Consider the following 21536-nt stretch of genomic DNA (forward strand, 5'->3'; position numbering starts at 1 on the left):
GCAGCTTCAGCTTCATCCCTGCGAGGAACAAACAATTCCGGGTGTTTGTCCCGAGGAACCGCCTCGGTTTTTAATGAACCCCCACAAATAAAACACAACCCAAACTGCAGCATCCAGCGTTCATGGCGCTAGGAGAACACCTGCCCAGCGCAGCATTCCGGGGTGTTATTCCCGAGCCTTTCCCAGTTCATCCCGAGGGAAGGAGGGATGGGATGAGGCGCCGTCCCAACGCGCCCTCTCCTGGCGCGGCGCGGGCAGGACACCAAAAACGAGCCAAAAATGGGTAAAAACGGCTCCGAACTCACCGGGCTCCGACCGATTCTGCAGGAAACGGGGTGGAATGTGCTCTAAGGGGTTTATCGAGAGCACAGACGGTGGATCGTGAGCTCCCGGGTGGGACAACACACGGAGAAACACCCTGTGCCCGGAGCAACCCTCCCCGCTGGCACGACAACCAGCCAAGCAGGATTTCGGGGATTTATCCCATATTCCCAAGGAATATGGACAGGTGTCCTCTTCCATAAGCTGTGGGGCTGCTGCCGCTGCTGGGACACACGTGGGGAACACAAAACTGCTCAGGGGAAGCTCCTGGGGGTGAAGGTGACGTGCAAAGGGCTTTGTCCCTCCTCGTCATCGCTCCAAGTGGGTTTGAGCCCTAAAACCCCAACTCGTGGCTCTCCTGGAACGGTGGGAAAGCACAGGTTGGGCTTTTCACAGCCAGCATGACTCAATTTGGAACTTCTCCCCCCTCACCTCACAGGCAGTGATGGGAAGGTCACACCTGCCCAACTCTTCTGGCCAAAACCAGACTTCCCCTCCTCAGAGAACACAGGAGCTTTCCAAGGAATTAATCCCCAAACCACCACACATCCTGGAAGATAAACACACTTTACACCTCGCTGACATCCACAGAAAACCAACCACAGGAGGGTGATACCTTCAAACAGCAGAAGAATTACACAACTCGTGTTTATGGGTTATAAAAGCCCTTTTATAAAGCCATTTTTAAACAAAACCGAAAAGTTTACAAAAGAAAATAAAAGATACAGAAGAATGAGTTGCTTAATATATTCCAAAAAGGAGAAAAATAAAAGAGGGGACACAATTCCAACATGCTGAACAATAAAGGGTTCTTTTTCCTCGTGGTTCTTTTTTTTTTTTTAATACAAAATACAAGCGAAGGATACACATACTTAAAACAGAGCTCAGGAGCAGGTATGCAGTCCTGGGAACCCTTTCAATAAAAGCAAAGCAGGGTTTTGTTATTTTTTTTTTTTCTTTCTTTGCAGGTACATACAGAGACTGGAATATGTAAAATTAAGTAGAGCACAAAAGACCATCACACAATTCTACCAATGAATGTTGCATCTATAAATTCACGAACATGGTCGACAGTCATGTTCACTTCAACCCCTTGAAAAAACAAAACAAGAAGAAAGCGTGGGTTGTTTTTTTTTATTTTATTTTAAATAAAGCATTAATGTTACATTCAGACTTAACTCCTAGTACCATGCTTATCTCAGTGTTGTCAAGGTATTGCAAGAGTTGCCAACCCCACTGGGCCCAGAGGTGACTGTTTGCAGCTGCCCCCTTTTCTGTCTGCTCTTGAGATCAACCAAAAAAAGAAAAATCAAAAGAGGATGGGGAGGGGAACTGCAAAGAGCCTGATTTTTAGAAAAGCTCAGCAGGGGATTGCAAATACTCAAGACAAATATTCATTGCATACCACAGAATGATGCCTTGCCCAAGGCCCTACCTGGAGTCTCCTCCTCCTCTCTCCACCTCCCAACTGATTATTCAGGGTTTGCCATGACGTTACACCGGAAAAAAAAAAATTAACGTAGCTCTTATTTACAATTTTAAATTTCGTTCACAATTGCTTCTGCAGGAGAGGAAAAACGAAACCAAAACCAAGAAAAAAAAAAAAAGGGAAAAAATAAAATAAAAAAAAAAAATAAAAAGAAGAAAAAAGAAGCAAAGTCCAAGTCACCAAGCTGGTGAACACAAAGGGGATGGATGCTGGACGCTCCCAGGCGCGCACTCACACCGCGCACTCACACACCACAGACCTCGGGGGCTTTTACACACACTTTTAAGTCTGGCTTCAGCTGATTTGAGGATTTCCTCCGTCCCACCCCGCTCCCACCCCACCCCGCCCCCCCCCCCTCCCAAAATATATATATAAAAAACCCCCTCGCCCCCAATATACAAAGCATTATGCACAAGGGTGGTTTGCAGTCACACTGAGCATGCTGGGCCGGCTGCAGGGGCAGGAAGGCTGAGTCGGGGCCAACAGTGGTTCACACAGAGCCAGCACGTGGTAGGACTTGACTTAGACTTAGAAATCTCAGTCGTGGTTTGATTTTAGTAGAAAGAGTTCAACGAAAAGACATTCAAATGCCAGTCAGCTACTGGAGTGGGGAGTCTGAAACTTGATTTTTGGGGAGGCCTCGAGAGGACACTGTCGGCTCCCGGAGCTCTGATGCTCCTCAGAGCACTTAAGAGACAAAAAGTCACCTTGGACAGCAAGAACAGAACAGTTAGTGTTGCTTCCTATTTGATCAGAACTTATATTTGAACCTCCCAAAACTGTAGGAAAATACTCGAAAGCTCAGGGGACGTTTTTCGATTTGATCATATACATATAGAATATATAATTTCCACATATAGGTGTGACCCCCCCCAAACTAACATCTCCTCTATGCCAGCAACTACCTCGTGACAGTGCCCCTTTAAATATCCATCTGCTTCATTCTCACATCCTGCCTCCCCCCAACAGATGAACGTCCACTTCCCAAACCAAATATTAAACTCACGGAGATCAGTTTGTAAGATTTGAAGAACCATGTGTTCAACAATATGATCTGTTATAAAAATAAACACTTCACAGACAAAATTACATAAAGCAAAGCACCAGTTTCTACAGCTCAAAAGCTTCCAGCATGTTACAGTTTTGCTTCCCTCCCTCCTCAAACCTGGGTGCCTCAGTGTCTATTGTACCTTTGTGACCATCACCAGTGGAGGGAAAAAAAAAAAAAAAGAAAAAAAGGAGAAAAAAAAAAGGAAAAAAAGGAAAAAACCAGGAATTCCAGCACATCTTCTGCCACTATCCCTGGTTGTCCATCACCTCCTGTGCTGGCACAGGAGCTGAGCAGGCTCAGAACCATTACCTGGCACTGGTGAGTCACCCAAGGTGTGCTGCTGCTTCTCTCCCCTCACACTCTTCTGCTTTGATGAAGTTAAAACCAAATTAAAAGCTTCTCAGCTGCTCTGTTTTTGACAGGCTCTCCCCCACAGTCCACTCAGAAACCCATTTAGCTCAGCATGGTTGGCATTCCCATGCTGACCAGAAACTGAAGTAAATCACCTTTAATATAAAATCCCAACCCAAACTGCCAATTAGGACTGATCAAACCTTGTTCAAGGCAGGACTATTGGCATAAACTGCAAAACTCAGCGTGGTGGTGTGGATTTAGAATCTCCAAAAGAACATATAATACAAGTTATAAACTACTATTTTTTAATGGTAAGATCAGGGCAGAACTCGAGACTAAAACTTAGGAATAAATCCATTTACCTCTCTGCAGAGGCTCCAAAACTACAGCAATGGAACAAGATTTTCAAAGCCTCCTGTGAACAAAACTTTCTGCTCCACGAAGAACCATTCATGCTCCCAAAGAAAGGCATTTGCACAGCTTTCCTTCAAGAAATCAGAATGCTTAACACAAATTAATGAAGAAAGGACACCGAAAAATGTGAAGCTGCTGCCGCTGCTGCTGAAAAATGGGGTGTGCTAAAAATAATTAAAATTATAAAAATCTGAATGTAAACTGCTGCACTGCTAACAGAGCAGCCAAGAGACCATCAGGGCTTAGTGTTTGCATAAATCAGCAAGACAGGAAGATTTAGAAAAAGTCCCCAAATCCCCAAAGCACGGGATTTACAGAGTGTTTGGGAAGGGACAAACTCAGAAAATAAGCATCGTGGAACGGCCACGAGGAATGAACGTGGGAGGAAAACAAAAAAACAAGAACAGTTCTGTGAGATAAAGGGTCAAACTTGCCAGGCATAAAACAATCCAGTCCCAAAACCTGAGCTGAGAACAACAGAAACAGATTTTTTCACAGCCTTGACTTTTCTTAACCGTGTTGGGGGAAAAAAAAAAGGACCCCAAAAATATGTATTTTAAGTGGAACTTACAAAATATACTCTTCAGAAAAGATCTGGTCCAGCAGGTGAAGAACCAGCTGTTTGACCAGATGAACTGGAATAATCCTTGCACATTTTAATACCAAAAACAACCCCTAAAAACCCAATGGGCAAGAGTAGCTTGAAACACAGTCTGGATTGAAGGGGAACAACTCTGTGAACCAAACACTTGCAAGAGTGTTTTCTACCCCCCAAAATGGTTTTTAAAATATGGCCATTTCTTTTCCCATATTCCCCAAGGAGCACAGGACTAGGAGCAGAGGGAATGCAAGAGACTCTGCTCTCCCAGAAATCAGGGAAGAGGAGATTTTACATTCACTTCTGCTTCAAGATTGGGACTTCACTCCAGCCTTAAGCTGCTCTGGAAATCTGAACCGCTTCAAAAATGAAAGATTTACAATCGAAACAACGATCATCTTTATTGGAACGGCAACAGTAGTTTCATGAGAGTAAAGAACGTTAAGAGAACTTGAAATTTTTATAAGCCAAGGTAAAGTAATTTACCAGCCTCAATAAAAACCAGGGCTATGAACCACACAAGACAAATCACTCGGCTGCTGCATTAATATTCCATTCCCCAGCTGAGGCTCCACACTGTGCTCAGCATCCTCAGGCTCCCTATGGATTCAGCCAAGTGTCCTTCCTGATCATATTAGTGTATCACATCTAAGAGCTCTCTAAAATCCAAACAGGATTACGAATCTGGTAGCATGTGCTACCAGAAATCCAACTAATTAGCTGCCTTATGTTACCTTCAAGAGGCTGGTTACAAAAATGTGTAGTTCTGTGACCAAAAAAAAAAACAACAAAAAAACAAACAAACAAAAAAATAGGATGCAAAAGCTTGTCAGCTGGAAGATAACTGTGAGCAACCAACAGAAGCACAAAGGGTTTAAAGGAAACAAAAAAAAAAAGAGAGAAAAATGGCAGGTCCAGTTTTCAATATTTCCACCAACAAACATGGCAGCAACCTCTGTTATCAGGGTTTGAAAACCAAGGCTTGTGTAGTTCAATGGAGGTTTAAAAACGAACATAAAACGACGACAAAAAAGGACGTGGCTGCTTTGATAAAAGCACATTAAAATGCCACCACACACATCTCGAGTGTCTCACTCTGAGGGACATCCTGCTTGCCACCTAGAACAGTCCTGCTTCAACACTCCACTTCCAACACTCCCTCCCAGCTCCATCCCTGGCCACTGTTCCCTTCCCAGGTTCAGGGAGTTGGACCAGCAGAGTGTGGCTGTGGGAGCACAGGATGAAGGGATGGAAGGATGAGGGCACAGAGGTGGGATGGGGGGCATGGTCACTGCCTGCTGTCCCACACTGAGGGATGCAAGGATGAAGGATGTGGAGGTGGGATGGGGGGGATGCTCCATGGATGGAAGGATGAGGGTGTGGAGTTGGGATGAGGGGGATGCTCCCTGCCTGCTGTCCCACACTGGGGGATGGAAGGATGAAGGCATGGAGGTGGGATGGATGTGGAGGGGATGCTCCCTGCCTGCTGTCCCATGCTGGGGGATGGAAGGATGAGGGTGTGGAGGTGGGATGGATGGGGAGGATGCTCCCTGCCTGTTGTCCCACAGTGAGGGATGGAAGGATGAAGGACATGGAGGTGGGATGAGGGGGATGCTCCCTGCCTGCTGTCCCACACTGAGAGATGACAGGATGAGGGTGTGGAGGTGGGCTGGATGGGGAGGGAGGGGGTGTTCACTGCCTGCTGTCCCACACTGCGGCTGGAAAGGGCTGAGGGATCCCTGGAGCTTTTCTGAGGACAGATGGAGGGAGAGAAGAGAAACACTAAAGCCTGACTCATGGGATCCGAGACTGACCAGAGCACTGCAGAATCCTTTGCTTCACATTTACACACAGACATCCCTCGCCCCAAAACCTAAAGAATTTTAAGTTTTTTACACTATCCGTTAATTTATTTTTTTTTCTCCTAGGAAAAAAACTCTAAAGATGTATATTTTCCACAATAACCAAATGGAAACCGGTTTTAAAAGCTGTTTGCAATTTCTCTTCCTTGTTCTGCCCATCTACAGCCAACCCTGAAGAAATCAAGTGGAGTTAATGGATGTGGGAAGCTTGTAAGTTGTACATCTGGGTTTGTAGAGAATGGGCTGCAATTTGCCTACAGCAGAAGAGGTTTTTTTTATCCAGCAAAGACAAAAAAAAAAAAAAATCTCCCATCCTAATTGGAGGGTCTTTTCTAAATCAAAGACACTGGACCATCTCTGGGTCTCTTGATTGCTTTCCATGAAAAACGTGCCTGAATCCAAGAAACACAGGTTTCTTCCCTGTGCCTCCTTTTCCTCCACTGGAATTATATCAACTACATTTTTTCTGAGAGTGAACTTGTCTCAACAAAAGTCTGTTAAAGCATAGGTTCTTTTTTTTTTTTTTTTTTCTCTCCATATATTCAAATACAGAATAATAGTTTTAAACAACTCTTACCAGCACTGGGAAAAAAATCTATTCTACTTAAGGATTTTTTTAAGTATGGTTTCCACATATCAGTCCTCAAACCTTATTGCTTCACAACTGCAATATCCCTTGAAAAAAAAAATATATTTAATGGTCTGTTAATTTGTCTCAAATGGCTTTCAGATTTGGTGGGGGAGGGAGAACGGAATGGCCAACAGAGAACATTGACTTCAAAATATTACTGTATAAGGGTTTCCTCTTATTAAAAAAGGATACACTGTATTAAACAGCTGAAAGTAAAGACAGCATTCAAAGCCCATGAGTCAAGCCACAGCCAAAACCGTGTTCTACCCCTAAGTATGTTTTTCTTTTCCTTTTTCTTTTTTTTTTTTCTCTTTTTTTTTTTAACCAAAGGTTTCCTCAACTGCCATTTTTTAATCTTCACCAGAGGGTGCTTCGTCTTCAGATCCCTCATCCCCTGACTTCTCTGGTGGAGGGCTGGCTGATTTTTTCTTTTCTGGGGGGCTTTCAGGTTCTTCATCCTCTTCTTTGGGGGATGGGGTCTTTTCTTTCGTTGCCTTGGAGGCTGTGGGACGACCTCCCTTCCCTTTGCCTTTCACTGGACTGGGGGTCACTGAAACAAGAGAAAGCTTGTAAAACTTAGCAGCAGCAAAGGCAAAAAACCCCAAAAAAGTCACGTGGTGTTACACAAATAGGATTTACAAGTCCCTTCAGCAGCAGCTTTTATTTTGCTTTGACCCCACAGACTGTTTTTTGCACCCCCTATTAGCTGAAAATTAGCTAACGAGGTTTTAAAGCTATTTCATTGCAGGTCCTGACTAATTACTGGATGTGACACCATGAATGAACACAGCCCTTGTCAAACCAGAACATACATCACTATTAAACTTCAAACTTCCTGCAGAAATGCAGCCACTTCTCCTTTGGTTCAGATTTCCCCACCTTCCTCCAGCCTGAAAACACCACAGAGTCCCAAACAAAGCCACAAATTGTATTATTTGGCTACAAGACAGAAAAAGTCAGAATGCAGCACCTCAACAGGGAAGGGTTTGAATACTATGTAGTTTTTACCCACAAGATAAATTCAATCCCTAAAGTAAGAATTGAAGCCACCTTATTATTTCATATTTATGCTTTAAATCATGGCATTTTAGCCCTTCAACATTTATGTGGATATCTACTGACTCACCTGTAGCCTTTAGCCTGGGCTTGGGCATTTTCTTTTCTTTCCTCTCTGGCTTGGATTTCTTGGAGACCTTCTTATTCTTCTTTTTTGAACTGCCATAATCACTGTCATCATCATCTTCCATGAGGAAGTCTTCATCACTTCCTGAATCTGCTGGAAGCATAAAGAAATTTAAGTTTTTTGGGGGCAAAGAGGAAAGGGAGCAGAAGGTGAGAGATCTGCCAGTGAGACAGGACACAGACTGATGAGACCCCCTGAGCTTCCATTGTCTGCTGGGGTAAAACATTTGACTTGGTTTTTACATCATCTGAGAGGAGCATCAATGCCTTAAAACCAGAGGGACAGCAAGAAGCAGTGAGAGCTTTACAATAACCCTTTAGGGCTGCTTACAAACACAGGCATCTGCAAACTCTGAGCACAAATTCTAGATGTGAAAACCCTAAAAGCTTGGTCTGTTGGACAGCAAAAAGTCAAACACTAAGAAGGACGATTGATGCCTTCGGTGCCACGGTCAAAAAGCAAATTATTCCTTTTGCTGTGTGGCCAGACCCATAAACTCCCATCTGCTACCAAACCCAGTTCAATCCCATTTACTCACTCTCCTGGAACTGGGCCTCATCATCCTCCTGCTCTTCCTCCTCACTCCCCACGTCATCCATGAGCATCTCCCGCTGTTTGGAAGCCGCTTTGGACGCCGCCTGTCGCTGCTGACGGACGTTTTTGTGATCCTCCTTCTCATCCTCGCTGTCCTCTGCAGCAAAAGCCACCAGGTTAGGATGGATACACAACACAGAGCCCCTGTCTTGAGGTAGCAAGTCATTCATAAGAGAGTAAATCAAGACATTCACTGATAACTGATAACATTTGACATATTAAACATCTTCCTGCAGTCACCCAACTACACCAGTAACCTCTTTTTTTTTTTCTTTTTCCTTTTTTTTTTTTTTACCTGCAGGCCTTTTCCTGGATTTGGAGGCTGCTCTCTTGTTCTTGTCTGGTTTAGCCTTTTTTCCTTTTTTGCTTTTTTGAGAGCTTTCATAGTCACTGTCAGCTTTGCCATCGTCTGCTCCTATATCATCATCTTCACTGCCAAAATCCTCATCTGGAAGGAAAAGGGACCAAGATGAAGTTTCTTGAATCATCCTGAGATATGGATGAAAACTACAGGGAAGAGATTAACAAGTCCATCCACCTGTGAAGACAAACTTTATAGTACCACCACATTACACCAAAAAAAAAAACCCAACCCACATTATCCCAAACCAGGGTGGGAAGTAACAGCAGGAGAGGCAGAATCCAAGTTAAGGTGAGTGGATTGGAGAAGTGCTGCTCTTCTAGTCAGAACTCTGTCAAATCCTACTCCTGCAACTCTTACTAACTGGTTTTGAAGAGACACTGCTTGTTTTGAAGGTGTATCAGTAAAATGTAGTTACCTGCTGAGTGTGAATCATCTTTCTTAGTCTTCACATCTTTGTCTTCTGAATCCTCACTGAAAATGAGAGACACACAAAGTTTGCCTGCTGTTCTAACTTTGATTTCAGTCACTGTTGTGTGGAAAATAACGATTTTTGAAGAGCAAACTGATGTCTAGGCTGGGAACATGCACTTTTCCTGGACATTACCACCTTATACTTCAGGATTCCTCTGGTGTATGTGCAGTTATCACAGCTAGAAAGGTAATGTTCAAACCCAATCACATAATAAACTTATATGGTACCAAGTGAGCCAACCAGGCAATAATCAGGGTGAGGTGAAAAAACTTCACTCTGAAAGCTACCAAGATGGCTTCCATTTTATTTAGAATTTTGATGGTTTATATGCTGAGTCTATAAAGGGAATAAAGGTTGATTCTGAATTGATTTATAGTCATTGTTTAGATCCCACTCTGTGCAAGTTGCTGTACAGCTCTGAACTGACACAGGTTTGGTCCAAATGATCTGATCTCTGATGGAGAGTAAAAGACACCTTGGGGTAAAAGGACAAGAAGCAGCTGGCAGAACCTCCACCCCTGAAGCTGATGTCTGCCATGAAAACAGATAAATGATTTAATAGGTGGCAATTATGGCAAATATTTGGAGGCCACAGTTGGTGTGAAATGGAAGATACCCAGCTGAGGGAAAGTTTGCTGCAGAGTGAAGGTATCTCTGAGCACTGAGTCCTTCCACACTGCTGGAGCAACTTGCTTATCAGGACAGGTTTATGAATTAAACAAAATGAGGAAAAAAAGAACCACAAAGCTAACAAATGGCCCCTGCCCCATCCCACTTCACCTGTAAGGCCAGGGATGCCCTGAGCACACTGCAAATGTGGAAAATGAACTGCATCTCCCCACCAACTTACCTGCAGAATCATCCCAGCTGCCAACCTTTGTAACTCGGATCATATTCCTCCCCATTCCAACTGCCTGGCTCTGGAAAGCTATTTTAGTGATGAAGCACCAGGGACAAGTGCTTCACACATGATTTCTCTGTCTACTCAGATAAGGAAGAACCAGCTCACTGTCTAAGCTGGTTATGCAAGTTCTGAGCCCGAGAGCTCCCAGTCTCACCCCGTGGACTTGAATTCCACCTTCAATCACTCCTCGTGCAGGATCCTGCTCCCCACAGGCAGGACAAGGTTTGGGAAACACGTTCCCAAGACATGAAGTGGTTCTTTTACCTGTCCTCCTGAGAATTCTTCCCAGATCTCCTCTTATTTTTGGCCTCTCGGGGAGACGAGCGGATTTTCTTGGAGGGGGGACCTGAATCTCTTCCATAATCTTCATCTGGACGGGACAGTACAAAAGGGGTTTGAATCAAACTCCTACTTGCCAGCAAACTGCCTTCCTCAGCTCTAACTTAAACTGATCATTTCATGCACAACAAAAAGAGGGCCCTTCGGAAAAAAAAAAAATAAAAACAAAAAAATAAAAACAAACAAACAAAACAAGATCACAAAGCTTCAAAGGAGATTTTTATAGAAGCAAAGTCCTGCCTTAAACTTGTGATTTATCTTTTGTGGTGCCAACAAGCACAATAAAAATGCTGTGTTAAGAAACATAAAAACCTCACAAGAGGAAACATTATCTCGTTTTACACCTAGTCAGTTATTATACAAACCTATTAAAAATTAACTCCCATACATATTTCACCATGCTTTTAACAGCAAACACTGTCCTATGGTGGGGGAAAGTATGGCATTATATAGGAGTTTACAGCACAACTTTTTACAACTCTTACACAATACCTTATTAACAGAGTTGCAATTAAGAACTAGGCATATTTGTTTCATATTAATTATCAGTGCAATCTGATAAACAAACAGCAGTACTGTCTCCTAAGAACTCAAAACATATTCCATATGGCTCCCAGAAAATTTTCTTCAGTTCACACAGAACATAAAGATGATATTTTTTTAAGATGCTATTCCTCAAAATGCCTGATATTATGGGCTCAACTAGAGTCCACTAAAATAAATGGAAAACATATTTTCCTGCAGAAAAAAAGGGGCATTAGGGAGATTCAGGACATAATATAGACCAAGGAAGGAAGTTATGCCAAGAGCCTCAAGGCACTACAACAATACAAGCATTAAATAATAAGATTTCTATCACCATTGTTTGTTTAATACAAAACATATGAAAATCATTACATTTTCAAATACTTATTAACAGTTTGGGCTGTGAAGAGCAGGATCTCCTCAGAATTTGAGTTAAAGACAGACAATTAATACATAAGGCAATAATGAACTGCTCTACCCCAGAATATGATACTGTTAAGAAAAAAAAAAAAAAAGTCATTTACCAGCATCATCTGATTCCTGAAACTGGGAGTAATCGACCACCTTCCTGTTCCTGGTAAAAAGCAGGGGGAAAAAAAAAAATCAATTAGGAATTTGTAATTACAGAGATACAAAAGCTTTCTTTAAGAAACAAGGAAGTACCATATCCTCACTTCCAGTGCTGGATTTGTAGCCCAAAAATATCCCAAGGAAACTCTCATAATCAGCCTCTGAAGTCAGAAGTGAACACACAGTATATCCCAGCATTTTCCTGAAGTGATATTATAATAGTCTGGATTATAATCTCAGAGTCTGAAAAAAAGCTTTTTGGTAAGTACACAAATATTACCATTAACAAACATTTCTCAACTGCTCTGGTTTGTACTTCTGCTTCTCACAACTCAATACACCCCACAGAAATTCTCCTGGAATGTTTGTTTTCCCACGTGATCCCCGTTTCTAAAGCATTTTTAAAGGTTTCACTGGGGCTTCTGGGAGTTTTTTCCAGGAGTTCCACGAGGAAGATGCCAGAGCTGTGACACTGCTCAGCTCTATCACTGGGCACAACAAGGAACCCAGACACACATTTCACCCAATTTGTGGGTTTTTTTGTATTTCTTGACTTCATCAGCACCTCCTCTGCTCTTTGGCCAAAGTGAGAGAGGCACTGAGGGGTCAGGAACAGTGCAAATGCAATGGCCAGTCCTACACAAAATTAGTTATTTACACAAGCAGCTGTTACTGACACTGAAGCCTCACTGGTCAAGAAAATTAGATGTGCTGCTCTAACTTACTGAAAAGCTCAAAAAATAAATGAAGTGTATGGAATTGGTGGCTATTTTATCAGCACCTTGTCAATCAAGGCCCAAGTGCTTTATTGACAAGACATAACTGCCCTGTAATGCAGCTACTAGAGGGAACCAAGACAGACACATAAATGAATTATATTTGAGGTAACTGATAATGTCTCAGCCAAACTCAGGCTCCAAACCCTTCCTGTAACCACTCACATGGAATGGGAGGAGGAGGCACAGCTGGAAAAGGCCCCAGAGGTTTCCACACCCCTCCCTCCACAGTCACTTTTTACAATCCTTTTGGCCCCAAGCCAAGGAGAAATTTGATTTTCCAGGAATCATCCCGTGAGCTCACTTGTACAGCTCAAAAAGCCAGGAAAACACTGAAGTGCCCTGCCCAGCACCTCAGGCCTGAGGAGCACTGCAAAGGGAAGGCAAGAGCAGCTCCATCCACACATGGATCCACCCTTCCCCTCTCCTGCTCTGCAGGGCACGAGCGGGCAACTTCACATCCAGCCCCAGGGTGAGCTGCACCTTGGCATTAACATCAGGCACTGCTGATAAAACTGTTTGGCTGAAAGACACCCAAAATCATCACTGTTCTGGCTGCTGATCCCTTTCCAATCAATCTGGAGCTGCCCTCCTGTACAGGTACCTCTAACTCCTGGCTTACAGCACCAGCCTTCCAAAGGGGAAAGAGCAAAATTCCATTTCAGCCCCACACCGAGACTCTTAAAACAATTATACAGCAAAAAAATGAAACCAATCTCTCAAAAGAAAAAAAAACCCAAAAACTCAAACAACAACAAAAAAATCAAATAGGCAAATAAAAGGCAGGCAGGAGCAGTGGTTGGATTTCTCCAGGCTGAATCCCATCCAAGCCTCAGAGCACGTGTGAGTGGGACAAAGTACAAGAGCACCGTGGGGCAGAGCACTGCTCACTCACTCCTAGTCTGAGCATGGTAAAATACCAGTTTAGGAACACAATGATTGGCAAGGTTTGTTATGGCTCATCATCCAGGGATTTCCATTCCTATTCCAACAGGTATATTGCTTCCTGACCCACCTCACAGGGGAAAACACTGATTTTTATCCTGGTGAGCAGTTACGCCAAACCAAACATCTTATTTAGTAAGTACCAAATATTACAGGGTTTTTTTTCCCCTCCAAAGGCATAAATGGAAAAAAAAAAAAAAGGCAAAATTTCCACATATTCTGTTGCAGCAGCTTTGTAAAACAACAGTTTTGGACACCTCTAATCTAACAAACAAGATGGAAATTGGAAGTTGGTCATGCTCAGTTCCTTCAGTCAGACACACATTAAATCAGGTACTGAAAATGCAACAGTGCCAGCTAAAACATTAACAAAAACACTGTCCCCATGGAAAACATCCTTTCTCCAAGCACTGCCCCTTGTGTTTGCAGCTGGGAAGTAAATCCTGCTCAGCTTTCCCTACCTGGTGAACAGCTGTGGTATTTGTATTAAAAAACCCATAAATCACTATTTCAGAAGCAAACAGAAGAGAAGGCTCTTTCCTTGTGCCATCTTATTTTGCAGGGCAAGGAGAGGGGGGATAAAGAAGGAATATCTGCACTGATAAATACCTGCTGTGTCCCAACAGAACCAGAGAAGCTCAGAGGCACAGAGACACCAACCAACCTGCTCCTGCCCTTCTCCTCCCTTTATCCTCATCATTCAGCTCATTTGGATCAACTGATGGTTTTATTTAGAACTGTCAACAGCCCTGATAATTAATTATGAGTTTGCAACGTTTCTTACACCGAGGAGATAAAAACACACTGTGTAAGTTCACTGCAAGAGCCAGAAAAAGGGATTGCTGGTGCTGTCAATGAAGAGGTTCTTTGCCACAAGCAAAATCTAGAAGATGTGAAGGCAAGCAACCAGACATAAAAATAAACTCTTTGTTAAATCCAGTTAGACTGAGCATAAAAAGACAGGCTAGTGGGCAGCTGGGATGGGTATTGTTCAATCTGGCTTCAAATATGCACTGAAATTTAAAGATAACTTCCCTGCTAATTCAGCTTAACATTTAAAGTGTGTGTGTGAAGGAACTGGGGGACAAAAGGTACAGAGAGAGGTCTAAGAGCATAAGTTTTAATAATACTCAGTCCAGTATTTTTGGAATAAACAGCAACTCATCTAGCAAGTCATCAACATGTTGGGATGGAAGCACTTGGCAAAGTAATAAGTAATTTAAATACAACTCAGAAATGCAGAGTAATTCTTGCAACCTCTACTTGATGGTGACCAAACAGCTATTTTGAAATTATGAGAAGTAATGTCAACATGTAAAAGGATCACTAAATGCCTCCAAAACTGAGGGATTGTGTAGTAGTATTTTATCTTCAGCTAGTGAGGTCCCTAAAGCCTCAGTCTTTGGAAGTCAACACATCAGAACAGACACTACAATCAGGGAGAAATATTCTGGGTTTTTTTAAAGGGAATGCTTAGATCCCTAGGTATTTCTGCAGGCATTAAAATCCATAGATGAAGTCCAAGTTTAAAAAAAAAAAAACCACAACACATACTCCTGAAAAGCAGTGCTAAAAGGAGCCTTCAAAGATCGAGTCACTGCTAGAGGAATGTTCAGGTCAAATGATAACCAGCAGAAGCAACAACCTACCCTCTAATACAACACTCCAAGGGAAGTGAATGAGATTCAATGGTTACTGTACGTCACTTATCCACAGCATTTAACCAATATAACCATCAAACCAAGCATTTGTGAACAAAGCTCCAGCCTCACCCTCAGGGCTGGGGCAGCTCTGGCTCAGTGGGGCTTCACCTTCTGGTTCTCATTCTCAAAGGTGTCTGTCCCCTTTTAGGCCAACACTGTCAATAAATATTGCCATGAAAAGCACCTTTTTTTATGCACAGAAAACAAAAATACCTGCAAGAAACACTTCTGGCTGTCATTTTTTAAAGCAGTGCTGGATTTGGGCCTTCCATGACCGTGGACTTACAATCCCCAACAGAAGTTGGCACGTGGTGACAGTGATGGACCCAAAACGTGTCACTGTGGGGTCAGTCTGTGTAAAAATGGGCACAGTCATGCCCAGACAGGGCTCACCCACCAGAGGTGCCCAGTTACAGAGGTCAGTGTGTGGGGCTGGGCCTGCTGTAACTCCCCATGTCTGTAAGAGCAGGCACTGCTCATGGTATCCACAGAATTTTTAGGGATACACACAACTTGGAACTCCATCAAACAGTGAAATGGTTTCTGCAGCAACAGTTCCAGCAGCCTTGTGCCTGTTCTCCAGTGGAATCAAACTATAACTGAGAAGCTTTTAATACAGAAGTGTTCTGGTGCAGAGCAGGGGAGGGGGAACCAAACCCAAACCCCCACCCCACACCCAAATCACTTCTGCAACCTGTGTTGTCCCCAGGATTTTGATCTTTTTTGTACCTCTACCTTCCCTCTGTTTCTCCTTAGACTGAGAGAGAGCAAAGATCAGCTTTTCACTCATCTGCAAAGTGTCCACACCTATCTCTGGACCCCCACACAGCATCACTCAGGTTTTATTAACTGCCAGTCCCCAAGGAACTGTTGCTTTCCTGCTTCCTGGGGAAGTTTGTCCAGAATCAAAACATTTACGCTTTAAATTGCCCAAGTACAACACTGGCGACAAGTTATATTTAATAGATAAATATATTTCTTCCTGCTGGTAAAATTTCACCCTTCCACTGCAGTGCCAACAGGAGACTGGGGTTCAAATCCAGGAAAATTAAGGATGTAAAGCCTTGAAGCACTGAGATCAATTCCTGACTGGCTTTAATCTTAAAATGAATCACCAAAAAACCCCTGGGATTTCCATACCTGCCCACAGCATCTCAGTTTGCAATGACTCCAGGAAAGGACCAGCAAGTGGCAGTGACCAGTGAGGAAAAGCAGAAGCAAACTCCATTAAAAGTCAAAATTCTGACTTAAAACACATTAATTGATTGATGATGTATATAAAAAAGTGGTTTGAAGTATTTAATTTAATTTATTATATCCCTATAATATTTTATATTCTGGGATATAATGTCACCACCAGCCCCAGCTGCTCTTTGCAGTTCTCAGGTGAGGTACCCACAAGATGCAGAGGTTCAGTAATTTCATGTTCTTTTACTTTCTACTTCTTGTCTTTTTACAACAATAGTGCAAATACCATCATTATCCATCCAGGTGAAATTTAATTGTGTAGAAAGTACTTGGCACAGGAAGCCTGTAAATACCAGCACTTTATTACTGCTCCTTAACAATTTTAAGGAACTGACTTCAACAACCAGACTCAGTTTTAAGACAGCATTCCATGACAAGGGCAGTAAAAACTGGGGATATATGGTGGATTTTATTAACTTCACTGTTTTAGGTGCATATATTCACTAGAAACCAGCAGACATCATAAATTAGTTCAAAGAACACTGACCAGAGGAAAACTTTTCCAACACTAAATCTCACTCTGATGAAGAGCCTTTCACCAGGCTGCCATATCACCAACCACAAGCTGAGACAGCCAGAAAAAAATCCATTTCAGAATTCATTTATTAATGGATTTATATCTATTAGCAGAGTTCTCCAGTTAATACTGAGTACAGCAATAAATATAATGTAGCAGCCCCTGTATATTTACCTTTTTCCCCCTGGAAGGGCTGTTAAATACAGGCAGACAGAGGACTGTTACATCCCTCCTGACACGTGCCAACAGGTTTTGTGCTCCCAACAACCTGCTGGACTTTGGTGCTTTATTTCCCTGGAGACCTGGGCCTGTCAGCTGAGGGTGAGACAAGTCAAACCTTTCACAACACTGCAGGCCTGGATAGGGGAGGTTTATTTCAATTATTTGTTAGGAATTGTTGCAAAGTTATTTTCACACCAGCAAGCTCAGAAGCTCTGCTTTTAGAGACACAGCCCTTCCCTGAGCTGTTAGCAAGACTCCAGTGCTGGCAAGAGAACCACCAGCATTTGAAGTGTCCCCCTCAAGCAGCAGAGTGACACCACCACTGATTTGGGCACAGGGGCACTGCCACTCAGGGTCAGACCACTGGTCCATCCAGCACAACATCCTGCCCTGCAAAAGGCCAAAACCTGATGTTTCAGAGCAGGGTACACACAGTGCCATTAATGCACCTTTTGGATCCCAGACAACTCCCCAAGGGAGCTTCATCTGCCCTTCCCTCTCCATGCAGGAACACACTGTTGGTCAAAAAAACGAGCTGTGAAACAATTGTACCACCAATCACTTCCCTACTTAGCAAAGTAACCCTGGTTTCCACCTACTTTTTAAATTCTCACATTTTAGAGATGTCACTTAAACATCAAGTATATCATCCATAAATATATATGTGTATCATAGCCACAATTAATTATTATTTAGAATATCCAAAATATCCACACATCCACACTCCAGACCAGGCTTACTGGGAATGAAAACACAACCAGTCACTGAAGTACCCTGAGAATGAAATAATTTCAGAGCATCAGGAGAGCACCTTGAGAAACCTCTTTCCTTTTCTATAAAAGCAACTTAAATCGCAAATTCACTCTCTAAAATCACAAGTTCACTCTCTTTGCAGAGAAGAGTAAAAAGGAAGACACTCCCCCCCCCCCTTAAACTTTCAGCGACAAGGCAAGTTCACAGAATCACAGAATCCATACAGAATGCGCCGAGCTGGAAGGGACCCACAAGGATCACCCAGTCCAACCCCTGACCCTGCACAGACACCCCAAAATCCCACCCTGTCCCTGAGAGCGTTGTCCAAACCCTCCTGGAGCTCTGGCAGCCTTGGGGCTGTGCCCACTGCCCTGGGGAGCCTGGTCAGTGCCCGACCACCCTCTGGGGGAAGAACCTTTCCCTGAGGTCCCACTTAAACCCTCCTGGCCGCAGCTCCAGCCGTTCCAGGGGCACCAATTCCCCCGTGCTGCAGATCCCACCGCCAGCTCAGCCCACCCCCGGCAGCTCCTCGAGGCCCAGCACCGCTCAGCTACAGACACGACCACCACACCTACCTCTGCGAACACACAGCTCGCGAACAGCACCGCCAAAAAAGCTTTTTCTCTCCTCCACGTCCCGACCCCTCTCTGGGATAGGTGCTGGGAGGGGGACACACACACACACCAGCAGGAAAACGACCCCGGAGCGCTGCTGGCGGGCGGGCGGGCGGGAGGAGCAGGGCGTGTGTCCTCCTCCTCCTCCTCTTCCTCCTCCTCCCGGCGGCTCCTCCCCTCAGCGTGGTTCCCCAGCACAGCCTCCGTGGCCCGGACCCCCCTCGGGGCGGCCCCGCGCCCCCTCCCCGGGCGGCGGGGCAGGGGCAGCGGCCGCGGATGGCGAGCGAGCGCCGCCCGGCCCGCGCCAAGTGGGTCACGGCGAGAATTCCCTCTGCCCCCCCCCGGTACAAAATGTGGGACAAGCGCAGGCAGGGGCCGAACACCCCCCGCACACACCCACCCGCCCCCGGCCCCGCATGAGGCGCACGGTGCGGAACGTCGTGTTTGTTGCGGTAAATACGCGCGGCTGCCGGGGGGGAAACAAGGGGAAATAGAGGAGAAAATGGGCACGGCCCTCCCCGAAGCGCGGCCTGCGCGGGGCCGCGGCCGGGGCGAACAGCGCGGGAGCGGCGGCTCCGCGACTCACCTGACGGGCCGGGACATCTTCCCGGCGGGTTCGTGCCGCCCCCGGGGGTGGGCGCGGAGGGAACGGGGGACGCTGAAGCCGCCGAGGCCGCCGGGGCCGCCCGGAGCGAGCGGGAGCGCTGGGCCCAGCGCCTCAGGCCGCGCTGCCGGAGCCGCCGCTGCCGCCGCCGCTGCTCCCCCCTCCAGGCGCCGCCGCCGCCCCCGCTGCCGCTTCCCGCTGCCGCTCCCTGCCGGCGCTCCCGGGTGCCGGTGTCGCTGCCCCGCTCCCGGCCCGCGGTCCCGGTGTCCGCCCCGGTCCCGCTCCCGCCGATCCCCCCCGCAAAATGGTCGCGCTCGCCCCGCCGAGAGGATGCGAGCGAGGGGAGGGCGGCCCCGCCCCCCGCGCCGGGCCCCGCCCCCGCCGCGCGCCGATTGGCCGCGCTGGCCGCCGGCCCCGCCGCCATTGGCCCGTTCGAACCATCACGGCCGCGCAGGGCCCCGCCCACTGCCCCCGCGGGGAGGGCGGCGCGCGCGGCCCCGCACGCGGCGGAGCCGCGGCGGCAGATTCGCCACGGGGCCCCCGCGGCCCCGTCCCGCGCACCCCGCACAGCCCGCACGTCCCGCACCGCCCCGCGGGCCCCGGCACCGCCCGGCCACCGCTGCGGTTTTTTTCCTTTTCCTCCGGCGATTTTTTCCGGGCGCGGCGGGGGCCTCGGGGCCCGCCCCGCAGATTCGCCGCGCGGGCCCGGCGCGGTTTTGGAGGGAAAAACGCGGCCCCGGGAGCGGGTTCAGCGCCGTTAATTTTTATTAGCAAAACACGTAGGAAATCGCTCTCAGCCGTCGATTTTGCCGTCGGCACTGATGTCACCACCACCACTTTCCCCGTGCTAGTCAGCAGTTAAGGACATGCACGATTTATGCAAAGTCCACTGAAGATACTTGGGGTTTTTTTACGCTTCGAATTCCCTAGAAACGCCCAAATTACTCATTTTGTTTAGAAAAGGAGCTGCTTTAACCATGGAAAAATTACATGTATTCCACAGTCATTAAAATGGCAGCTTCTACAATAACAACTCACTTTTGCTTTGCACTTGGATCTTTAAAAGAGACTCATCCTTCCATTTTATTTAAAAAACCACTTAAAAACGTATTTTTATATGTTGGGTTCCCTGAGAAGACTGGTTTGACAATACAAATATGCTTTACAGCAGTAATTATAATTAAAGGATAATTTGAGTTCACTTAATGCCCTGCTTGAGCTTCATTTGTCTCCTTTGGAAATATTGCCATTTTTCTGCCCAATCCAGCTGTGCCCTGTCCTTTGTGCCAGTCAATCCCCATGAAAATCGAGCTGATCAGGGGAAAAAAAAGAGTCCCTTGGAGCAACTGCCTGCACATCCAGCCCCAAAATAACTGAATTAACAAGCCCTGAGGGGGAAGGTGCAGTAACCACATCAAGGAATTCTTTGCTCCCTGCTCCGAGCTGGATACGTTGGATTAAAAGCCACTCTGGCTGACTCGGAGATGCACAAGTTTTGCATCTGTATAGCTCAATAAAACTCCGGTAATTGGGGGGGGTTTGGGTGGAAAGGCTCCGGGTTCCTTTGGCTGTGTTTTGTCCGTCCCCTGTCGTGCCTATCACGATTTATTTTAGGCAGCCAGGTTAGGGCAGGCTGATCCCAGCCCGGGGGGATTCCAGCCCCGCAGCCCCTTTGTCATGGAATTCTTCCCAGACTTCAGAGGCTCCACCCTGGGAATACACAGCAGGCATCATCCCCCATGAGAGCCCTGCCAGGAACAAACACCCCTGGAGGGGGAACAGTGACAGCCAGCCCTGGCACCGCGGAATTCCACTGGAATTCCATTGGATTTACCACGTTATTCCCTCTTACTCCTTCCCCTTGGGTCAAACAGCACCTCCTGTGCTCCAGAGCGACCCCCAAACCGGGGTAGATCACGTCACTGGATTAAATTTGTAATAATCTACACACTTTACCACACTTGGGTTGTTTTATCACGCTGATCAGGGGTCAGTGGGATTCAATTTTACTACAAAAAAACGCAGAAAATTAATATCTGTAGATTTTATCATCAGCCCTCATTTCATCCCCACGCTACTCAGCACACGGACACGCCAAATTCATGCAAAGCCCACTGAAGATGTTTGATTTTTAGGCCATAAATTCAGAAACTCCCCCCAAATGACTCATTTTGTTTAGAAAAGGAGCTGCTTTAACCATGGAAAAATTAAATGTCATTAAAATGGCAGCTTCTTCTACAATAACAACTCACTTTCGCTTCACGTTTGGACCTTTAAAAGAGACTCATCCTTCCATTTTGTTAAAAAGACCACTTAAAAAGGTATTTTTATATGTTGGGTTCTCTGAAAATACTGGTTTGGCAATATAAACATGGTCAGCTTTACAGCAGTAATTATAATTAAAGGATAATTTGAGTTCATTTAATGCCCTGCTTGAGCTTCATTTGTCTCCTTTGGAATTATTGCCATTTTTCTGCCCAATC

The 21536-nt window shown here is 45.5% G+C and overlaps 1 protein-coding gene across 3 annotated transcripts; it reads right to left on the reverse strand.

Moving 5' to 3' along the window:
• Positions 1–4602: 4602 nt before the first annotated feature.
• NUCKS1 (nuclear casein kinase and cyclin dependent kinase substrate 1) lies at positions 4603–19369 on the reverse strand. Of its 3 annotated transcripts, XR_007907912.1 has the most exons (9): positions 19036–19369; positions 11626–11675; positions 10502–10607; positions 9277–9332; positions 8793–8945; positions 8442–8594; positions 7847–7996; positions 5924–7270; positions 4603–5845 (listed from the first exon to the last, which is right to left on the reverse strand). XR_007907912.1 is itself a non-coding variant. In XM_051808656.1 (8 exons), the coding sequence occupies exons 1-8, from the start codon at positions 19050–19052 to the stop codon at positions 7071–7073; spliced, it is 885 nt and encodes a 294-aa protein (XP_051664616.1). In that variant the 5' UTR covers positions 19053–19369; the 3' UTR covers positions 4603–7070. The 3 variants fall into 3 exon arrangements, 2 of the variants coding, with proteins under 2 accessions (XP_051664616.1, XP_051664617.1); XM_051808656.1 differs by having other exon boundaries at positions 4603–7270; XM_051808657.1 differs by having other exon boundaries at positions 4603–7270; positions 7847–7993; positions 19036–19368.
• Positions 19370–21536: the final 2167 nt, after the last annotated feature.

Source organism: Manacus candei, unplaced genomic scaffold, assembly GCF_025592945.1.
Source record: "Manacus candei isolate 608988 ecotype Guabito, Panama unplaced genomic scaffold, ASM2559294v1 h1tg000073l, whole genome shotgun sequence".
In the NCBI taxonomy this organism is placed as follows: domain Eukaryota; kingdom Metazoa; phylum Chordata; class Aves; order Passeriformes; family Pipridae; genus Manacus; species Manacus candei.